The sequence below is a fragment of the Typopeltis vanoorti genome, chromosome 21 (genome assembly GCF_054136105.1).
Source record: "Typopeltis vanoorti isolate ZY-2024b chromosome 21, IOZ_Tvanoo_1.0, whole genome shotgun sequence".
NCBI lineage: Eukaryota > Metazoa > Arthropoda > Arachnida > Uropygi > Thelyphonidae > Typopeltis > Typopeltis vanoorti.
Window position 1 is genome coordinate 59,301,716 of NC_143569.1, and position 20,238 is coordinate 59,321,953.

Genomic DNA, 20,238 nt, shown 5'->3' on the forward strand with positions numbered 1-20,238 from the left:
TGAAAGAATAACTTTGAATGCAAATGGTACTCAAGTGTCAGAAGCTAATGAGATTGTTCAATTAACGAGTGCTCACTTTGCTAAGATATATCAACCAGGTATATGTAATATAGTGCACTGCTGCTACTTTGGATGAAGAGTTAGAGATTCATGAAAATGAGGTTGAAGAGCTGTTGCATAACCTGGATAAGAATTTGTCAACAGGGACAGATGGAATATCAGCCTGTTTGCTAAAGGAATGTTCAGCTGAACTGGCTAGGCCTTTCAACATGTTTGTATATCTTGAGTCTCAGCTCAGGAATGATACTACAGGAATGTATGATAGTTCTATTGTACAAGGGTGGTGCAAAAACTACTGATGTGTAACTACTGATCTATCAGTATCTCTGGTGTGGTAGTAGAGCTTTTAGAGAAGTTAGTAAGAACTCACATACAGAAATGGGCAGACTAAACATGCTATACTCTGCAAGGAGCAGCATGGGTTTACTAAAGGAAGGTCATGTTTTAGCAATTTGCTCATATTTTATAACAATGTTACAGCTGAGTTATATAAAGGGGAACAGATACACTATAATAATGTTGAATATTTCTAAGGCATTTGATAGGATACCACATGAAAGACTGTTCTAAGGCATTTGATAGGATACCACATGAAAGACTGTTGCATAAACTGGAGGATGAGATTGGAATATAAACTCTTGACTTGGGGGATGGGTTGACAGATACCAAAAAGTGTAAATCTGCCAGATTTAAGGTGACGTGTTATACCTCAGGGTTCAGTCCTTGGACCATTATTGTTCAATATATAAGTTCAATCATCAATGACATCTCATATGTGCAATTGTTTGCCAATGATGCAAAGGTGGTCCAGGCAATCATGGATGCCACTGATATTTAAGCACTTACAAAATAATTTGAATAGGCTGGAAATTTGGGAAACAAAAATTAAATGGTTGTCAGTTTAATGTTAGTATGTGTAAAGTTACAAACATAAAATGAGATTGCCAGCAGCATATTAGGCATTATCTTGGCATATTAGGGATTAGGAATTTGAAGTTCAAAGGTCACATAGCAAAACTTGCATATAGAATTCAGAGGATAATTGTATATGCAAGTTTTGCAATGTGACCTTTCACATGTTTGTATATCTTGAGTCTCAGCTCAGAAATGATACCACAGGAATGTATGATAGTTCTATTGTACAAGGGTGGTGCAAAACTATTGATGTGTCTAACTACTGATCTATAGGTATCTCTGGAGTGGTAGTAGAGATTTTAGAGAAGTTGGTAAGAACTCGCATACAGAAATGAGCAGACAAACTTGTTGAATGTTGAAGCAAACCTTGACATCTAAGGATAAGCAAGTCATTTTGCCTTTTTATAAGGAAGACCACACCTGGATTATTGTGCACAGATTTGGTCTTCCGGATTCCAAGAGGATAAAGAAGCTGTGGAAAGGATACAAAGAAGCGTTACAAAAATTATGAGATTTAGATTATGAAGACAGACTGCAAGTGTGTGGATTACAGACTGGTTAACAAGAGAAGAGGAGTGATAAAATAGAGGTCTGTAAACTTTTGAATGGATGTTATAGGATATCATCTGATGAAATTTTTCATTAAATGGAAGGTGGAGAGAGAACACAGGGGCATCCATGGAAGTGAAGTTTGTTCAGTCAAGAAAGGGGTAAGAGTTAGGTTTCTCTCTCACAGAGCAGCAAGTGAGAGTGGAATAGTTTGCCTTTAAGACAAGTGAGTGCATCTAGTGTGAATGAATTTAAAGGTAGGTATGACTAGCTGGTTTGGGTGATTTATAGCCTTCCTCAATGAGTCCTTGAAGTCTCTGATGATAATATCACTACGAATTTAAGGAATGTGCCAGAGTAGAAATCTGCCTTGGCATATTTAATGAGTTTTACATTGGGTCAAGTTCCAAATGAGTGGAAGGAATTCAAGATTATACTGTACTGCTCCATAAGGTAGGTGACTGAACTTAAGCATCAAATTATAGACCAATCAGTGTATCAGGTGCTGTGGTTGAAGTGTTGGAGAGGCTAATGGGAACCAGGATCCAGTATTGGATTGACAACAGTGATATCTTTTATGGACATCAGATTTACTAAAGGGAGATTATGTTTTAGTAATCTACTTATTACAATAATAACATCTGCATTGGATGAGAGAGATGGATACACAGTGGTATACTTAAATTTTGCCAAGGCTTTTGAAAGATTACCAAAAAGTTAATGCCAACCTAGAGCAGATGGGGTTGGATATTCACCCAGTGCATTGGATTGGAGATTGGCTAGCTGATTGCTATCAGCAAGTTGTACATCTAAGAGCAACATCCCAGAAGAGGAAAGTCACCAGTGATGTACCTCAGGAATCTGTTTTAGGGCCATTGCTATTTAACCTGTATATTAATGATATCAGGGAGGATTTGAATGGCAATATTAAGTTGTTTGCAGATGAGGCAGAGTTGGGAAGAAAACTATGAGGAGTAGAGCAGATGTGGCCTTACAAGAAGACTTGAATGCACAGTAAATGGACACACACTACTGAGAATACCCGTTCAATGTGGCAAAATGCAAGGTTTTAAAATGTGGAAAACAAAGATGGGATATAGAATTTACTCTTGGTGGAGATATACTGTTGGAGATGGAGAAAATAAATCTTGGGGTGATGGTGGACAAGGATCTAAAATTTAGAGGACAAAGCCAAAATTGAGGACAACTAATTCTGGTAATGATGGCGAGGACAACTTGTAGAAGCAAGGAGATTCTGGTTCCATTGCATAAAGCCTTGATTAAGCAATGTATGGACTACTGTGCAAAATCTGGTTACCTTGTTTTCTAAAGGATGAAGAGATATTGGAAAGGGTACAGAGGCAACTGACTAAGTGGCTTCCTGGTCTCTAGAATGTTGAATATGAAGAAAAGTTGAAAAGATGCGATTTGCAGAGTGAGTGAGAAGCAGTTGTTTGCATGGAGTTGTGAATAATTCAAATGCATTGCCTGAGAGTGTGGTGTCTACAGAGAATTTGAATGTATTTCAGGCACAGTATGATGAACTGTACGCATGACAAAAGGACCTACTGCAACAAGTGACTCCACAAGGAGGGTGTCTTGGGATGTCAAATCTTTCAAACCTATAATGAACTTCTTATAGAATTTTGCTGTACACTGTTCAATATACGTTAAGTTTTAGGCACATGGAACTTTACACACCAGGATGTATAAGAGGATAAAGCTGATCCCTAGGATGGATCAAGGTTGCCAGTTTGAAATTGGTTTAGAGATTATATTTGGAGATAACATCAGCAGTCTCTTCTGAAATACCTTGAATATAAAGAACAGGAATAATTTTGCCGTAATCTTGTGTACTGGTTACAGGAGAGTGGCAGCATTCACAATTTTATAGATTGTAGCCATTGGCTAAAAGTGCTGAAGGTACTCAAGTTCAGTAGCAAGGGATGTTACATAAAATACACAATGGTGAGCGAGTGCTTATTTAAGGTGGGGGGGGCTTCCTATAAACAGGAAAAGATAAATGAACCTTCTGAAAGTCATGTAATGGCCAAGAAGGAGGAGACAGCTGTTTCTTTTTCTATAGCAAAATGTATTTTTTGGATGTTGGCTGTTCAAGCGCACTAAAAATGTAGTGTCTGGAGACCATGAGGCCAAATAGCAAACACATCTATGTGTAGCCGTGTTGGAGTTCCTCATTTTCTAGAAATTCAGTGTATAAATTGAATGGGGTGAGAGGGAAGGGAACCATTGCAGTCTCACTTAGTTTATATATTTTTCCTTTCCATAAGAAATAATCTAATAATGAATTTGAATAATTCAAACATGTCAGAAAGAAAATATTGTCAAGAGTTTGGCAATGATACACTAACAAAAATAATATCAAAGCTGACTATGACATCTGAATCTTTCAGGTTAAGATAATTTTTTTTTAATAAAGGTTTGAAAATAAAAACAATTTTTGACAAAGGAGAGAGTTGCTTATGAGAGAAGAAAGTAATTTTGCTAGTTGCCTGGCATGTTTGTAGGGCTGTCTATGCTGTCAACTATTGGACAAATAGGAGTATTGGGTTTGTAAATTTTTCAAGCCTCATAATATCCAAGTAGATCTGACATAGTCATTTTTACCCATTATACTCTGATTTATGACAATTAGGTTAAAACTCCAGCCTCAAACAATCTGCATTAATTTGCCATAGATCAGGGAAACCATCAGAGACCACATTTAGCCAAATGTTTCTCAATTAACTTTGTTTTTATCCAATCTTTAAAAGAGCACATTGTTAGTACTTGGGTTCCTTTTAAGTTTTTTCTACAATTGAGTGCTGTGTATACCACATCCATATCTGTGCTCCCAGGGCCACCCCTTCCTTATTTTTCGTATAGTTTATACCAACTTTGCCACCCCGTGCAAATGCATGTCTTGCGCAGTCGGTAGAGCCAGTGCAAGACATGCATCCCTGTGTGCTCCAAGGATTCTGGTAGAAATTCAGTCAAATATCAGTAAAAATCATTTTCCTTTAGTATTGTTTATACCATTAACCATTTATGAACAACTTTACCCACTTTTGAACAAAAGCTATATAAAGTTTATAGAAACAACTTGTGTTATCACTTGACCTCTCCAGGATCAAGTCCAGCAGAAGACTCCTTACAAAGCTATTTCATGGTCTTCCTTTCCAACTAGATTGTTTCTTTTTCAAATTTCCTCACAAATACCTCTGAAATGAATATTTTTGTCCATGCTCTTCCTCCTATATATTAATAACCTGCTCTCACTAACTTCAACATTCTTCCTTTTGTCTTCATTCAAAAGAACCTTGCAGTGCTGAAAATTCAAACTTCAAGATCTTCTATAATCTAAAACTAAATTCACTACCCAAATAGTCCTGTTTTATTTCTGATAAAGATTTTGCTTCACTCCCCCTTTACTTTTTGATAATATTCAGATGTCCTGATCAGATCTCTTCTTTGTACTCACTTGCAACATCTGCAAAATCAAGTTTCCTCTTCCATTTAACTCCCTTACTTCTCATTTGTACCTTAAAATACTTCAACATTTATAAATAGTGCATGAAAAACCTAAATGTCTGTGCTATACAGAACATGGCACTAAGCTTTGTGATATTCCTTGCACAAGACTACTCCAAATCATTTTCTCATAAGCATTTCTACGCTATTACGTATTTTCATGGATGCTACTCTATAAAAGTGTCCTATCATTCCTTCACTTTCCTCGAAGAATATCAGTGGCAGCTAGTACATAAACACTGCAACACTGCAGCATCCCCCAAGGAAATAATTAAATTTTGTTTGTGTTTATAAATAATAACAATGCTTACAACATTATATAAATGCAATACAACATGTTAAAGGTTACAGCTTATATTTCAACATTGAAAAGTTAATAATTGAAATTGTTCTGTTAACTCTTTAGATTACAAACAAATGCACTGCGATCTAATGCAGTGCATTTGTTTTGGAATTCGTTTGCGCTTGTCATTCCCAACTGTAACTGCTCAAACAGCAGTGCATCTTATAGTCATAAGGACTGGCTTAAAGGGGCGAAGCAAGAATGCTTTTCATATTCCCCGTTATCTGTAGCAGACAGTGTAGGGATAAGGTTATTGAGCTATTATTAAAGCTCTGATCATGGCAGGAGGGTAACAGCAATAGCCAAGCCTCAGAGCTTCATTAGCTACAGCATTGCTATACATTACCCTCCAATGGTATTGGATTGAATGAATCAATCACCACATCTCACGGTCGATTGATTCATTCTACCCTCAGCAGTGCATCTTTAGTATGCTTCCGAGCATTATTACTGTGAGATATGAACCTTTTATTGGTGTGTGGTGAACTTTTTTTTGTAAATCTTTTATTTTGTTAAAATAACAATTATTTATTATAGATACAAGGCTGAATTATGATGAGTGTCACCATTGAAAATATGAAAAGAATTATAATTTTTTATTTGTTTCGTGTAACGATAATTGCAATCTAACGCCGATATTCGTTTATGCATTATGTCATACCATACACTGCCGTTTGGGCAGTGTATCATTCTTCCGCACATTATTTCTGAGATACGAAACGTTTATTATTGGAGTGTGTTCGTGGTGAACTATTTTTTGTAAGTGTTTTTTTATTTTGTTAAAATAACAATTATTAATTATAGATACAAGGCTGAATTATGACTAGTATCGTCGTTGAAAATACGAAAAGAATTATATTTTTCAATTATCATTACAAGCAACAAATACACCGCGATCAAACGCCGATATTTGTTTGCGCTTATCATTGCTATATGATAATTTATTTATACATACATCTTCAAGGCCCACCTTTCCTAATTGGGTTGTGGGGCCAACAGCTGCAAGAGGAACTTCCAATGGTCACGATCCTCTGCCACCAAGCTCAGGTGGGATTCCCAAACGCGTCCACCCAAGGTTTTGGATATAATCTATCCAGCGAGTCCTTGGCCTTCCATGTGGCCTCCCACCCTCTGGCTTGGCAAAGAGGGCCTGCTGAGGGAGCCTCTCTTGTGGGATTCTGACCAGGTGCCCGTACCAACGTAACTGTGATCTCTCAACACGGAGAAGCAGCGATTGAGTATTGAGGGTTTCCCGAATTTCAGAACTTTTGACTCTGTTGAGTCTTGTCAGCCCCACAACTCCTCGAAGGAACCTCATTTCAGCCGCTTGGATTCGTGTCCGCATTCTTTCGATCATTACCCAACTCTCATGACCATAGGTGAGGATGGGGACATAGACTGTATTGAAGACAGCCAGCTTTGCCTTCTGGTTTAACTCCCGCTTCAATACTACCGAACGGCCAAGCTCCCGCAATATTGAGCTTGCTAAGCCAATTCGAGTATCTAGCTCTATGTCCCATTTTCCATCATTCGTGAATATGGACCCAAGGTATTTAAACTTCTCCACCTGCCTCATTGGGACTCCACTTACATGTAGAGTGCACTGGGATGGTTGTCTTGAGGCCACAAATGTTTCAGTTTTGGCCACACTTATCTTCATTCCGGTGTCTGCACAAACAGCTACAAACCTATCCAGGGCCCGCCGGAGGTCATCTGTGGAAGAGCTAAGCAGAACTAGGTCATCTGCAAAAAGCAGACATCCAATGCTACATCTTCCAATTCTGACACACTCACTGCCTTGGCAGTGAGTATCAATCCAGCCCATAAATATTATGAAAAGGAGGGGTGACAGAACACACCCTTGGCAGAGGCCAACGGAGACTGAAAGGTTCAGACTTTGTGCTGTTTACCCTGATACAAAACTCTGGGCATTCATACAGGGACTTGATGGCAGCTAATTGTTCGCCATCCACTCCATACTCCTGTACTACTTGCCAAAGCTTATCCCGAGGAACCCGGTCATATGCCTTCTCCAAGTCCACAAAACATGTGTAGACATTCTTGGCATATTCCCAAGATTTCTCAAAGACTTGCCTTAAAGTGAAGATTTGGTCAGTTGTGCTTCTACCAGGACGAAGGCCACATTGTTCGTCCTGGAACTTTGACTCAACTATGCTCCTGCACCGTCTTTCCAAGCACTTAGCATACACTTTCCCAGGCAGGCTGAGCAGAGAGATGTCACAATAGTTACTGCAATCCTTCTGGTCTCCCTTTTTAAAGACTGGTATTATTATGCCTGTCTGCCATTGCTTTGGTGCTCGCCCAGATATCCAAGCAGCCTAACACACTCGAGTCAGCCAGAGAACACCGTCTCGATTTAAGGCTTTTAGCATTTTGGGCCGAATTTCATCATCGCCAGCAGCCTTGCCCGATTTTAGCGATTTTATTGCTAAATGGACCTCTTTGCTGTGAGACTAGTCATTGCCCCAATCTGCACCTCTTGAATGTCCACAATTGCTGGGGCCACCTGGGTTAAGAAGGCTCTCAAAGTATTCCCTCCATCTGTGGAGGATATCCTTCTGGTTGTTAAACGTGCACCATCAGAGGCCCGAATTGCCCTTGCTGTGCACAATTTCCTCCCTCGAAGGCAGCGGATGGTCTGCCAGAATACTTTGTTTGCATTTGCATAGGATGTGTCTAATCTTTCTCCAAAGGATTCCCAAGCCTTCTGCTTTGCTGTCTTTACTGCCTCAGCAGCAGCTTTTCGTGCCTCAGCATACCACAAACGCATCTCAGGTGACCTGACTCTAAGCCGTTAGGTAGGACTCCTTTTTTGCCCGGACAGTTTTTTTGGACTTCTTGGTTCCACCAAGGTGTCCTTTTCTCACAGCCCGTTGCCACAGCAAGCCGCTTTCTGCCACAGTATGAGAGTGCAGAAGCAGTGACAGCTGTTCTGAACAGCTTCTACTCCTCAACATCTGCAGTATGCTTGGGATTCTCCCTGGGGGAAATGTCATCTGCAAAATTCTTCCTCACAGCCTCATTTTCCAATGTCTCCCATTTCACGTGGTATAGCTGCTTAGGCCTACCAGAGTTGATGGTAGCATCTGGTTTCTGAAGCCGCAAAGTGCACACAACGTGGTGATCAGTTGACAGTTCTGCCCCTCTTCTCACACGAACGTCCAACACTGAGGAAAATAGGTCTGCTGAGACTATAAAGAAGTCAATCAGAGACCTTTGTTCTAGTGTATCCCTGTACCAAGTATACTTATAGACTTCTCGGTGCTGAAAGAAAGTATTCGTTATGGACAAGCTGTTAATACAGCAGAAGTCCAATAATTGCAACCCATTCTCTTCAGGGACGCCGTTCCTCCCAACCACACCCCTCCATGTCTGGTCATCTGTTCCAACATGTGCATTGAAGTCACTCATTAGCAGGACTGATTCCATGTCTGCCACCCTATCAAAAGCGGCATCCACTTCCTCTAGGAAGGCAAGTATTCTGACTCCAGATTAGGTGCATAGGCTTGCACCACAGCCAAATCATGGTTTTTCATCTGCAGCCTTAACACGCATACCCGTCCCCCCAATGGGATCCACTCAGCAACAGTCTAATAGCTGGGGGGCTTGTGAGTATCCCCACACCTGCCTGAGCAGAAGAGCTTCCACCCCTTATCCAGGTCGACAGTTCCAGAGCCTCTCCTCTTGATCGAAGAAAGCCCGACTAAGTCTAGCCAGTAGCGCTTGGCTTCCTCGACCAGTTCCACTCCTTCCCTGTCAGAGAGAAGATGTTCCAGTTGCCTAAAGTCATAGTCTGTTGTCGTTGCCATTTCCGTCCTTTTGCAGAACCATTTCTTTGCGCAAACGGGTGGTGGGTCCATTGATGGAGTTTTCTCTAACAGAGTGCTGAGGAATGGTGTCTAAGGGAGACTAACATATTTTTCGAACGCGTCCCTTGGTAACCCGCGCGATGGACGATGCGGTATGAACATTTTTTGATGGCCTGATCATGTTACAGTGTTTGATAATGCCCTGTTAGCACAAGACGAAATGATACAGCAAAATAGGAAAGATTCCCCTCGAATACTCTAATAGCATTCGGGGGAAGGAGCAAGAAGAGAAGAAAGAAAGAAGCAAGGGAGGAACCAGTCTACAGATAATATAACATGTATATTACCTTAAGTAAGGCATGGTCCAGCATCAGGTACCTCGGGTTTTCCACGTCTGTACTCACTAAAGTGAGCCCCTGAGGAGAAATTTATTTTTGTTTATGCAGCACCCCCACTTAAAATTTTCACCGGCCGCCACTGAAGCATATATAAAAAATCGATTTTGAAGTCAAGCTATATGGATGCTGGCCAGTAGCCATACACATACTGATCTGACCTCTCGTCCTTTTTCGTCCCCTCTAACCATTCTTTGGATCAGCATTTCCCATGCCTCCCCCCCCCGGAAAAAACACCAACTTCCAGCTGTGTAAGAAACACGTTGACTGGTTCGCCCCCCCCCCTCACACACACACATTCATAATGACTTACATTATGAATATGTATTATAGGTTTTTTGGGGGCTCTTAAGTGCATGGTTGATATTAAAAAAATTACAACTAGCTTTAAAAGAAAAGAAAAAGAAACTTAATGCATATCAATTGTTAATCATACTACCATACATAATATAAAAACAATCTTTAGTCCTTTCAAATGCATCGCAGATGAGTCAGCAAAGGTTATCGACACGGTTGACCGTGGTTACCGTTGTCATGACGACTTGAGGTTGCGAAAATGTGTTGGAAGGCATCTTTATTGATCTCCAATGTTCTGTTTCGGTGATACCAGATTTTGGCACAGCTGTATCACTGATATCTTGACTTGTAAATAAGACAATGTGATAAATTCTTTGGAGACAGGCAAGAATCCGATTTTCACATGAATTAAGAAAATGTACAGAGGTCTGAAATAAAATCCTCTATCGCATTTTATTCCCACAAGGGAGCAGAGGCAGCGTTCCTTTAGACCTAAATAACGGGATTTTATATGAATTAGCATTATGAAATAAATTAATTTATGTTAGCAGTTAGTTCATCACAAATTCGAGTATAGCATGCAAATAAGTTTTGCCCATTTGAAGACTAATTATATTTGAAAATGCCTGGGGTAATGGAATGGAAACGAAAATAAGCGTAAACATCAACGTACTTAAGAGTGGCATTACACTTCAGTAATTTATAGTCTTAATTATTTAAAAAAATAAGGCCACTAACATTGTTAACTAGTTTAGGTTACCGTTGTTGAACGGCGCTTTCCGTCCCCCGTCCAGATGATGTGTTCCATAAGGAACACGTTAAAAGACACCTACTTTTATCATGCAGTTATCGGAACAGCAAATACACTCAAGTTTATAAGAAACTAACTTAATATGTGCGAGCTAGCTTACACGAACAATGGACCTCAGTGAATAACAGTAGTAGTCACATTAAACATTTCATTTAGCTTAAATTCATATTCGCACAGTTTTATTTTAACATCATTCTAATCACCGTCCAAAATTATGTTCATTTCGGAAGGGACAAATTTACTGCCAAGTAAAAATATAATTATTTTTCCCGCAGTGATTATTTACTTAAATTAAAACGAACAATGAAAACTGGCAGTTAATTTCCAGGGCTGTACAAAGTTCACTGACTGAAAAATTCTTAGAGACTTCAAACTAATCCACCTCAGTCTTTGATGATGCAGAGATGGTACTACATTTCTCATTTGAATTAATGATTTCAAAAATGAAGATCATGCTTGGTTGATGATTAAATTTTAGCAAAAATCTGATACGATTTTTTCATATTAAGTTAAAACAAAGCAGTTTTTTTAAAACAAATCTGATTTAATGAATGAGATAACTGCATAACTTTAACTTAGGAACTGAGAAGGCAGGATCAGGAATCGAGATAGTCTTATTCATATTGGCGTGTAATAAGTCGATTTCTTGGTATCAAGTAATGAGCACGCTCCTTGACATAATTTAAACAATTAAAATTATAATTGTTAATATTTGGTCCCTTTACACAGGTATGAGAAATTTTCTTTTTGGATTTATTAGTGGACCATAGTTACTGATAAATATATACAATCTTCGACAAGTTTCGCCAGCTTAAGTCTGTCTGGCTTCTTCAGGACAAGAAATGGGTAACGTCAAATGTTAAAAAAGCATGAAGTAACAACAGTTAAATTAAAATTGAATGACGCGTAACATCAAAAGCATGGAGTCTTAGTCATTGTTTGTTGATCGCGTTTCATAGTTTTTCGCGAAGTTGAGTTCTGCTAAACAGTGAATTTATTAAGCTTTTCCAAATGTCTTTTAGTATCATGCCTTGCTTTCTGTTGAGATTGTCTCCTGTCTGGAGTACCACTGCAGCTTATTTAAAGTTTCTACATCTGAAATCTTCAATGTACGGCATGGAGCTGTTGTCCCAATCGATGGAGTGATTCGAAATCAAGAAATGATGGGCTAATCCTGGGGTATCTGTTCTGTTGTTGCTGACATCCCCTATGTTCTTTTTTTTTCGTATTTCTAGGCTTCGTGACGTTTGGCCTATATAATTCAGTCCACAGGACTGAATTATATAGGCCATCATATATTAGATGTAGCTCCAACCATGAAAAACCACAAAGATCAATCTACCTAGAAATCCGAGAAAAAAAAAAAAAAAAAAAGAACATATAGGGGATGTCAATAACAACAGAACATATCTCAGGATCAGGCCATCATTTATCGATTTCGAAACACTCCATCGATTGGGACAACAGCTCCATGCCGTACATTGAAGATTTCAGATGTAGCAACTTTAAATAAGCTGCAGTGGTACTCCAGACAGGAGACAATCTCAACAGAAATCAAGGCATGATACTAGAAGGCATTTGGAAAAGCTTAATAAATTCACTTGTTTAGCAGAACTCAACTTCGCGAAAAACTATAAAACGCGATCAAACAATGACTAAGACTCCATGATCTTGATGTTACGCGTCATTTCAATTTTAATTTAACTGTTTTTTTTTTTTTTTTTTTTTTTTAGCATTTGACATTAGTGTACCCATTTCTTGTCCTGAAGAAGCCAGACAGACTTAAGCTGGCGAAAGTTGTCGACGACTGTATATATTTATAAAGAACTATGGTCCATTAATAAATCCAAAAAGAAAATTTCTCATACTTAAACAATTAAAATATTAACTGTGTTCGTAGTACAATCGGGAGAATGGTGCGACATATGTCCTACAGTGAGAGAAAAAAAAAAACGGTTAGATTCTCATGATACAAGGAATCTGAGTCAGCCTCATTCGGAGACCGGCGTAACAGCCCTATTCCTCCTGAAAAATTGTTTTTTGTAAACAGGCAAAACCGCCAGAAAAATATGAAATTAACAGAAAAAAATCCATTTATTGGATTGTATAGTAGCCTCCCCAGATGAGTCCAAGGACTACATATTAGTGACGTGGAATTAAACAATCGTATGGCTAGACTATGGACTGTGCATAAATTATTATAAATTGACAGCTGGGGGGAGGGGGGGGATTTAGTGTGGTGATTTTTTGACCGACTTATTTTGCGACTGGTATAACTTATTTACAGCATGCTCATTTCTTGCTTAAAAACTGATATCATAAAAACGTATCAGGTGGTAGATTATAATCAATCAGTATGAGACAGCCACATTACTTGGAGATATGGAGTACATAGGATTTCCAAATTATCCTTTCCTTAAATCACCAGAAATACTATCCCTAGGTGAAAAACCTGTGTTAGAATAATTCTGGTTTAAACTAAAATAAGAAAAACTTTAATTACCCTTTGGTTGCATTAGCTTGAATGCCAGCACTGCTTTCTAGGGTCCAGTATTTATCCTGCATAGTACGAATATACCACCGTTTGGTGGCATTATCAAATTCCAGCTGAAATGTCTCATGGTCCGATATTTCATCTTGGTTGGCAGTAACATCAACTCCTAGAATTAAAAATCACATTTTGTAAATCACACAACAATTTTATATTATAATAAAAGCACGAGAGAAACTAAATTAAACTTAGTTCAATAACCACAGAGCAGTGTTCCCATAACCTGTTCCCCATAAGGCAGCCTTAAAAAATATACCTTTTGAAAATGGGATAATATTTAATCTCCAACCAAGCGTTTCCTCAGTCCGTAGATTTTCTGTTGAGCGTTTCTAGCAAGGTTTACTTCATTCAAGAAACAAACCATAGATGATTTCAAAGGGTAGTCTTACATTTGTATTCAACCTGATTACCGTATATGTCGGCGTATGAGACGAGGCCTAAATTTTAGGCTTATGTCGATTGTATAAGACGACCCCCCCCCCACACACACACACCCAATTTCTTCTTGTATTAATGCGACGTTAGGCATTAATATATCCGTTATTTTTTGCATAGCATAGATTTAGTATTTACACGAATTATCCTAATTAAAAGTGATTAGCCCCAATATTAATTATTAAGTTTGCATTGTTTTTTAAATTTTAGGATTATTAAAACTGTTATCATTTAAAATCATGGAACACCAGTAACAAAACGAAGAAAGTATGAAGCTCGATTTAAAATAAGAGTAATTGAAATGGCAAAGCAAACTAATAACTGTGCTGCTGCAAGAAAGTCTGACATAACCGAGAAGATGGTAAGACAGTGGAAGAAGAAAGAAGATTTTTTTTTAAAATTGCCAAAGAAAAAATGTGCGATGAGAACGGGGATCACCCGATTGCCCCAACTGGAAAACCACGTTGCAGAATGGGTGTTCCAACAAAAGCAGAATGGTTATCTTGCTACAAGAAATATTATTAGAGCATATGCATTAAAATGGTCAAGATTCAATCCGAATGAAAGTATAGAATTTCAAGCTACTTCATGATCGTGTAATATTTTATGAATAGACAAAATCTGGTAATACGACAAAAGACGAAAATTGCTCAAAAACTACCAGCAGATCTGAACCACAAACTTACCAGTTTCCATAAATTTATTATTCATTTGAGACAAGAACATAAATTTCAATTGTCAACCTATAAGCTTTGATATGATAAGCAATAAAACAGTGGAACAACCACTAGACATATACTTGAACCATTTAAAGATCACATGCGAAAAGAGTAGAATTGGATGTTGACTGGTGAAAAATCATTTACAAACGGTGAATCTATGCGCGCTGCATCACTTGGTATGTTCTGCAATTTTGTGATCAAGCATGGAATAAAGTAAAAATAATTTAAAAAGTGTGGTATTTCTAATCTTATGGATGGTACGGAAGATTATCTGTTGTGGGAAACTGATGACGATGAAAACGAAATCAATTCACCGGATTCGAACTGGGATTCACATGATCATTTAAACAATGATCATGAAGAACTATTTTCAACAGATGAAGAAAATTAACATGAAAATTTGAGGTTAATAATTGTTTTTGAGACTTACATTATAAAATATTACAATAGATGTAACAAAAAATTAATCTGATTTGTTTATAAACACTGCCTATTTTCTTATATAACGATGTATTGTAACTACCCAAATATTCATCCAAGAAATTAAGCTTCCCTTTTTATACTCGCCGTATAAGACGAACCATGATTTCGAGGGATTTTCTGTAGTATTTGAGAGTCGTCTTATACGCAGACATTACTATTATTACGGGCAACTCCAGGGAGTCATTAAACTCATCGAGGGAGGCCCCAAATCATATTCATCACAACTATTTGACATTCATACAGTATCTATCATACCTCGCCTTAAACTCATTCACTGTCACATATACGGTAATAAAAAAGCAATCTAAGATTTTACTGGATTCGCAGAATATTTGAATGCAATATGTACATAAAACCTGAAGTTCAACACGTGAAATACACACACACTGGCCACTAAATTGAAAACTTCGCAGAAATCAGGTTTCCATGTAGGAATGCTACTGCCAATACCGATCCGTTTCAATTCCCTGCGCATAGTTCGGTAAGATATAGGTCGGAACAGCCTTCATTAAATGCTTCGGTCATTTTCTGCACACAGAAGTCTTTGTCCAAAGTGCCCAATATATAACTTACAAAAATTCAAGCATTAATGTGTTGTATATTTACGATTTTTTTTTTTTTTTTTTCGAAATTGAAAGTCTAAAAATACGAACAGCAATAAAGGCGAGGACGTCTTATGTGGATGCAAAATGGTCAAGGTAACAGCACATCGGAATTGAAGGCGAAGCAATTCGGTGGTGATCCAGTGCTTCTATTTAACTATTGCGGAAGTATTAGAATTATGGATATTTGGAATGCTTCCGCAATCTTTTTTAATTGAAATCCAATATTTGGGGGGAGGGGGGGTAGATTAAAAATGTTAGCGAGGCTCTATCCACACTGCCTACAGGTTATCTGTGAACTACCCTATTGGGACCCATATTGGTGACCAGACGAGAACCTAATCAAAACGCGAAATGAATCATGCTATTACTTAAAATGCAGTTTAATGCAAGGAAATATGCGTAGTTAGTCCACTAGAAAGGCTCGACTGAAATGTTTTGTGCTCAACGTAAACTAAGCCGCTACTCGCATGTCAATTTCTTTATACTTAATGGTTTGGTTACCTTCAGCTTAGTAATACGAATTGTGTATTCGATTTCTCCTCTAAAAACTGAACAAGAAGCCTCCCTAAAAACTCAATATTTTGAGCATTAATGTCGAAGGCTATCTGGCAGAATTAAGGATGATTCTGCCCAATCATGTTACAATACATGCATGTTCTCTTTTTTTTTGGGGGGGGGGGGCTTAAAAATGAGAAAATTTCTTCATTCACCCAAGATTTTAAGTGATTTCTACTAGAAACAACAGTAAAAAGGCATGTTATAAAAGAATTAATGAAATTCTTAAGTTGCGGTTTCTTTTTACAGTATATTCTCTGTAAAATGAAAGTGTTTCCTGGTAATTTGATGTGTGGGATGAAAATCTTACACCTCCGAATCAAAAAATTAGAATAATCAAAAGAAAATGTCTTGAATTATTTCAATTATAATTTATTGCATAGAAAATAATCGTTATTACCAATATGAATTAGCATAATCTAAATCATAATCTAAGCATAATCTAAATAATTTATTGCATAGACAATCGTTATTACCAAATATGAATTAGCATAATCTAAATCTACGTACTTTGTAGAATATATCTACCATGTAAACACAAATGTAATATAAATAAAAAAACTTATTTGAAAACATTCACAAAATTAGAATAATTTTTAACGTGGTTCAAAATCAAAATATTAGAATTATGCGAAAATAAATGCACAAAAATTACAATCAAAGGAAACATGATATAAGTACTTAGTTTTATCCCCCTTAGCTTTCATAACCGTTCGTAAACGGTTGGGCATATTATTTACTAGCGGTTCGCAATCTTTTTTTTTCCCCCTTTTTGGCTTTAAAAAAAAAAAAAAAACCATACGGTACGATCCCAATCATATGGTCTGCAGACTAGAAATAAGTTCATTTTTGTCTCTTGGGGCGACTTCTTGAAGACGTTTCTTCATAATTTCCCACAAATTCTTAATGGGGTTTAAATCTGGTGAGTTTGCCGGCCAAGGAAATACATTGATTTGCTTCGTAACCAAGCGGGGAGCAGGGAGACTCCAACCTATGGGTTTGCACTATGAATGTCGCAGAGGAAAAAAAAACTGCCCGGATTACAGCCCATCTGAGGTCAATGTATTGGCCATTAATCGAATGTGTTCTAGCCGATTTGCTTGTTACCTCAAGAAAAAAAAATCTCCGAGTTCAGAAGACGTTGATTCGTTTTAGAAAACGCAACACGGTATTTAGCAAGACTGAATAAATGCGCTTACGCTAACATTCCCTCCCCCCGTGAATTTGGTCATATTAAATTAATTTCAAAATGCTTTAGCCAATCTATCGATAATGATATTTTCGTGGGTAGACATTGCTTCTCAGAGGATATTTTTAATTTTTTTTTTTTCCTGTTTTGCTGCAGAACAAAGCGATAAAGAATTAAAGGATTTCGATGAACCTGCAATCTGGATTACTGATACTCCCCTTCACACACACAATTAGTGAATGCACAGATCACTGGAAATTATGTACCCGAAGTACGTGACATTAAATTTGTGGTACGATCCCAATCCTTTATGGAAGGCGGCTACTGGAGATTCATTATTTACGTTCAAGAATCATTGTCTGAATTGGATCATTAGCTCCTCCTATTTATATAGAGGTAACTTATGTAGCATGTTTTACAAACGCTGCGAACGGCCTCCCCATACCTCTAGCACGTAGTCACGTGACTCAGTCATCTCTCGCAGCAAGGCCGAGCTTAACATGCTCCAGACATCACCAGCAGATCGTGACTCATTCGTAGCATCTGTCACTTACCGCCGCTAGGTTTCTGTGTTGTCTGGTCAGGCGGCGAAAATTTCTCGCTCTCCCCCTCTTACCCTAAAATAGCAGCATGCACCATAACCCGCGAGATGATCTAACACACGCTGACAGAATTACGCCAGACGATTGGTTAGCCTACTTCACCCTTAATCCTATTGACTTGATCATGGTTTACTGCTAATGAAATATTTATGCCTTGTCATTTTTACCATTTCAAAGTTTGCTTTTTAACGTGACGATTTCAAAAATAAATCGCACGCGAAAAGGCGTTTTTATTAACTCAAGGAGCTTAATATTTGCATTTGACTTGTATGAATTTTGTACCTTCAATATACGATGCAAAAGTAAGAAAATCTAGAATTATACCCTCAGCTGTTAATTTTATGCGAAATGCCTCTAATCATTTACGAAATAAAACATTTCAGCTGTTTTATATATATATATACACACACACACACACACACACACACACACACACTGTATATATATTAAAATGCTGGAGAAAACTTAAATTTAAAACCTTTCACAGTACTGTACAATACAATTTAGCTATTTAGATTCATTTCTTTTTTTGTTGAAAAGCAAAACTAAGTTAGAGAATTAAAGTAAGATTACAAAAATAAAAATACATAACAGCATGATGTGCCAATGTCTAATTTCCATTTCCTGTTTTACAAACAAAACGGGGAATGAAATCCACAAATTTCATTTATTAAGCTTTCAAGTCTTTTCAAACTTTTTAGTAATCACGATAAATCATTAATATTAAAAAAATTACTGTAAACATAACATCACAAGAAAGAAGGGGGTGGACAGAAAAACCATTAAATGTGATTTCGTATAACGGGCTCACATTAAGTGTGTATATTCAATTTCAGTTTTGGTCACAATGAACAATTTAATTGTCTTGGCCGTCACAGTTGGCCGAGAGGTTAACGTATCCGCTTTCCAACGAACATGTTGCGGGTTCAAATCCCAGTGAGCAGAGATCTTGGTGATTGCTTTGGGGGTGAGAAATTATCACTCCGCTTTATTGGAGGCCCGAAGTGGCTAGAAAAGGTTTCATGTTAGGTCTCTAGATTATGTAAAAAATTACTCAAGCTAAAAATAAAATCCTTACCCTGGCCACAGGAGTAATGTTCCTCCATGTTTAGAACCTTTCGTTGGTGGGACCTACGAAAGCCGGATTTAAAACAAAATTCACTGATGATATAAGAGATTAAATAGGAAGAGCAAGTCGTAACAAGACTTCGTTCTTTGGTAGTAATCCATCCATCTGGACATCCGATGCCCTATGGTCACTCAGGTGCTTGATGTGCCACACCAGGCCTCGTCATGTAGTCCTGCTGTATGCTTTTCTGGAGGCTTCAACTCTCTAGAGATCAGTCACTCCAGACACCGTCCATCCATCTCAGTGACGGTCTATCTCCCTTGCTCTTTTTTCAGGAATTTTACCTTTTATTACTCTGAAGTCCTTTCAACGTGTCTCAAGTATTTCAACTTTCTTCTGTTAATATCCTTAAGAAGCCTGAAAGTTCCATTGATTTGATCCTTTCTAGCATCCATTTGTCCATCTTTCAGTACATGTTATTCTCAAGCCTTACAATTCTTAGTAATAATTCCTAATAAACGAAGGAAAAATGGAAATTCATGTATTCAAAATATTCACGCTAATATGGTACACGTTCGGTATTCTAGTTCTATGGAGCACTGAAGAGCGAATTCTTAACATTAGAATTGAATGTGTAGATTGCAATTATTTAAGGCAAAAGCACACCCAACTGGTAGTAGAGGGGTATAAGTGACCAATGAGTCAGTTTAGCGCTCAGATGTTTAAATGTTGACTGCTGCACGTATTTTAGTGGATTGGGAAAAACAGTTTTTAAATTAAAAATGCACACAACAAAGAAACGGCAACCCTAGATGTGAAAAACAAGCGTTTTTCATGGCTATGTCGATTTGCAAAGAAAAAAAATTCCTTGCAAATCTATTTTGCTGAGGAAGTTATTAGGTAGGATACATTTTGTCATAAATGTTTCAACAGATACATTTTTTACGAATACGATTTTTCTTCCTTTGGAAAATTAAATTCGTGCTCCAAAACTGATTTGTATAAAAGAATGGAATCGTTAAAACAATTTCTTCAACATTTATATACAACTTCGCAATTCGCTAGATAAAGAAATCCTCTGGTCGCAGTTTAAAAACCGCGAAAGGTTTTTAGGTTATTTCATGAGCTAATCTTGTAACAGTGGTGTTTACTAGTAAAAATGATTAAAATGCTAGAAATTGGATGTTTAGACTATTAGATTTAGACAATGTGTAAAGCATGAAATTAAATATAGCAATGTCAATCCGCTTGAAATTCTTATTTCTCCTGGTTTAAAAAGTATCAGTAAGAAATTCA

The 20,238-nt window shown here is 37.6% G+C and overlaps 1 protein-coding gene across 3 annotated transcripts in view; it reads right to left on the bottom strand.

Annotated features, from left to right (window-relative positions):
• sn (fascin domain-containing protein singed) overlaps nt 1-20,238 on the bottom strand; it is a 143,379-nt gene that overhangs the window by 23,914 nt on the left and 99,227 nt on the right. For all 3 annotated transcript variants that reach the window (XM_090411015.1, XM_090411014.1, XM_090411013.1), the window contains exon 3: nt 13,235-13,391. In XM_090411015.1, the coding sequence (XP_090267141.1) occupies nt 13,235-13,391 (157 nt within the window). The remainder of the gene's footprint in view (nt 1-13,234; nt 13,392-20,238) is intronic.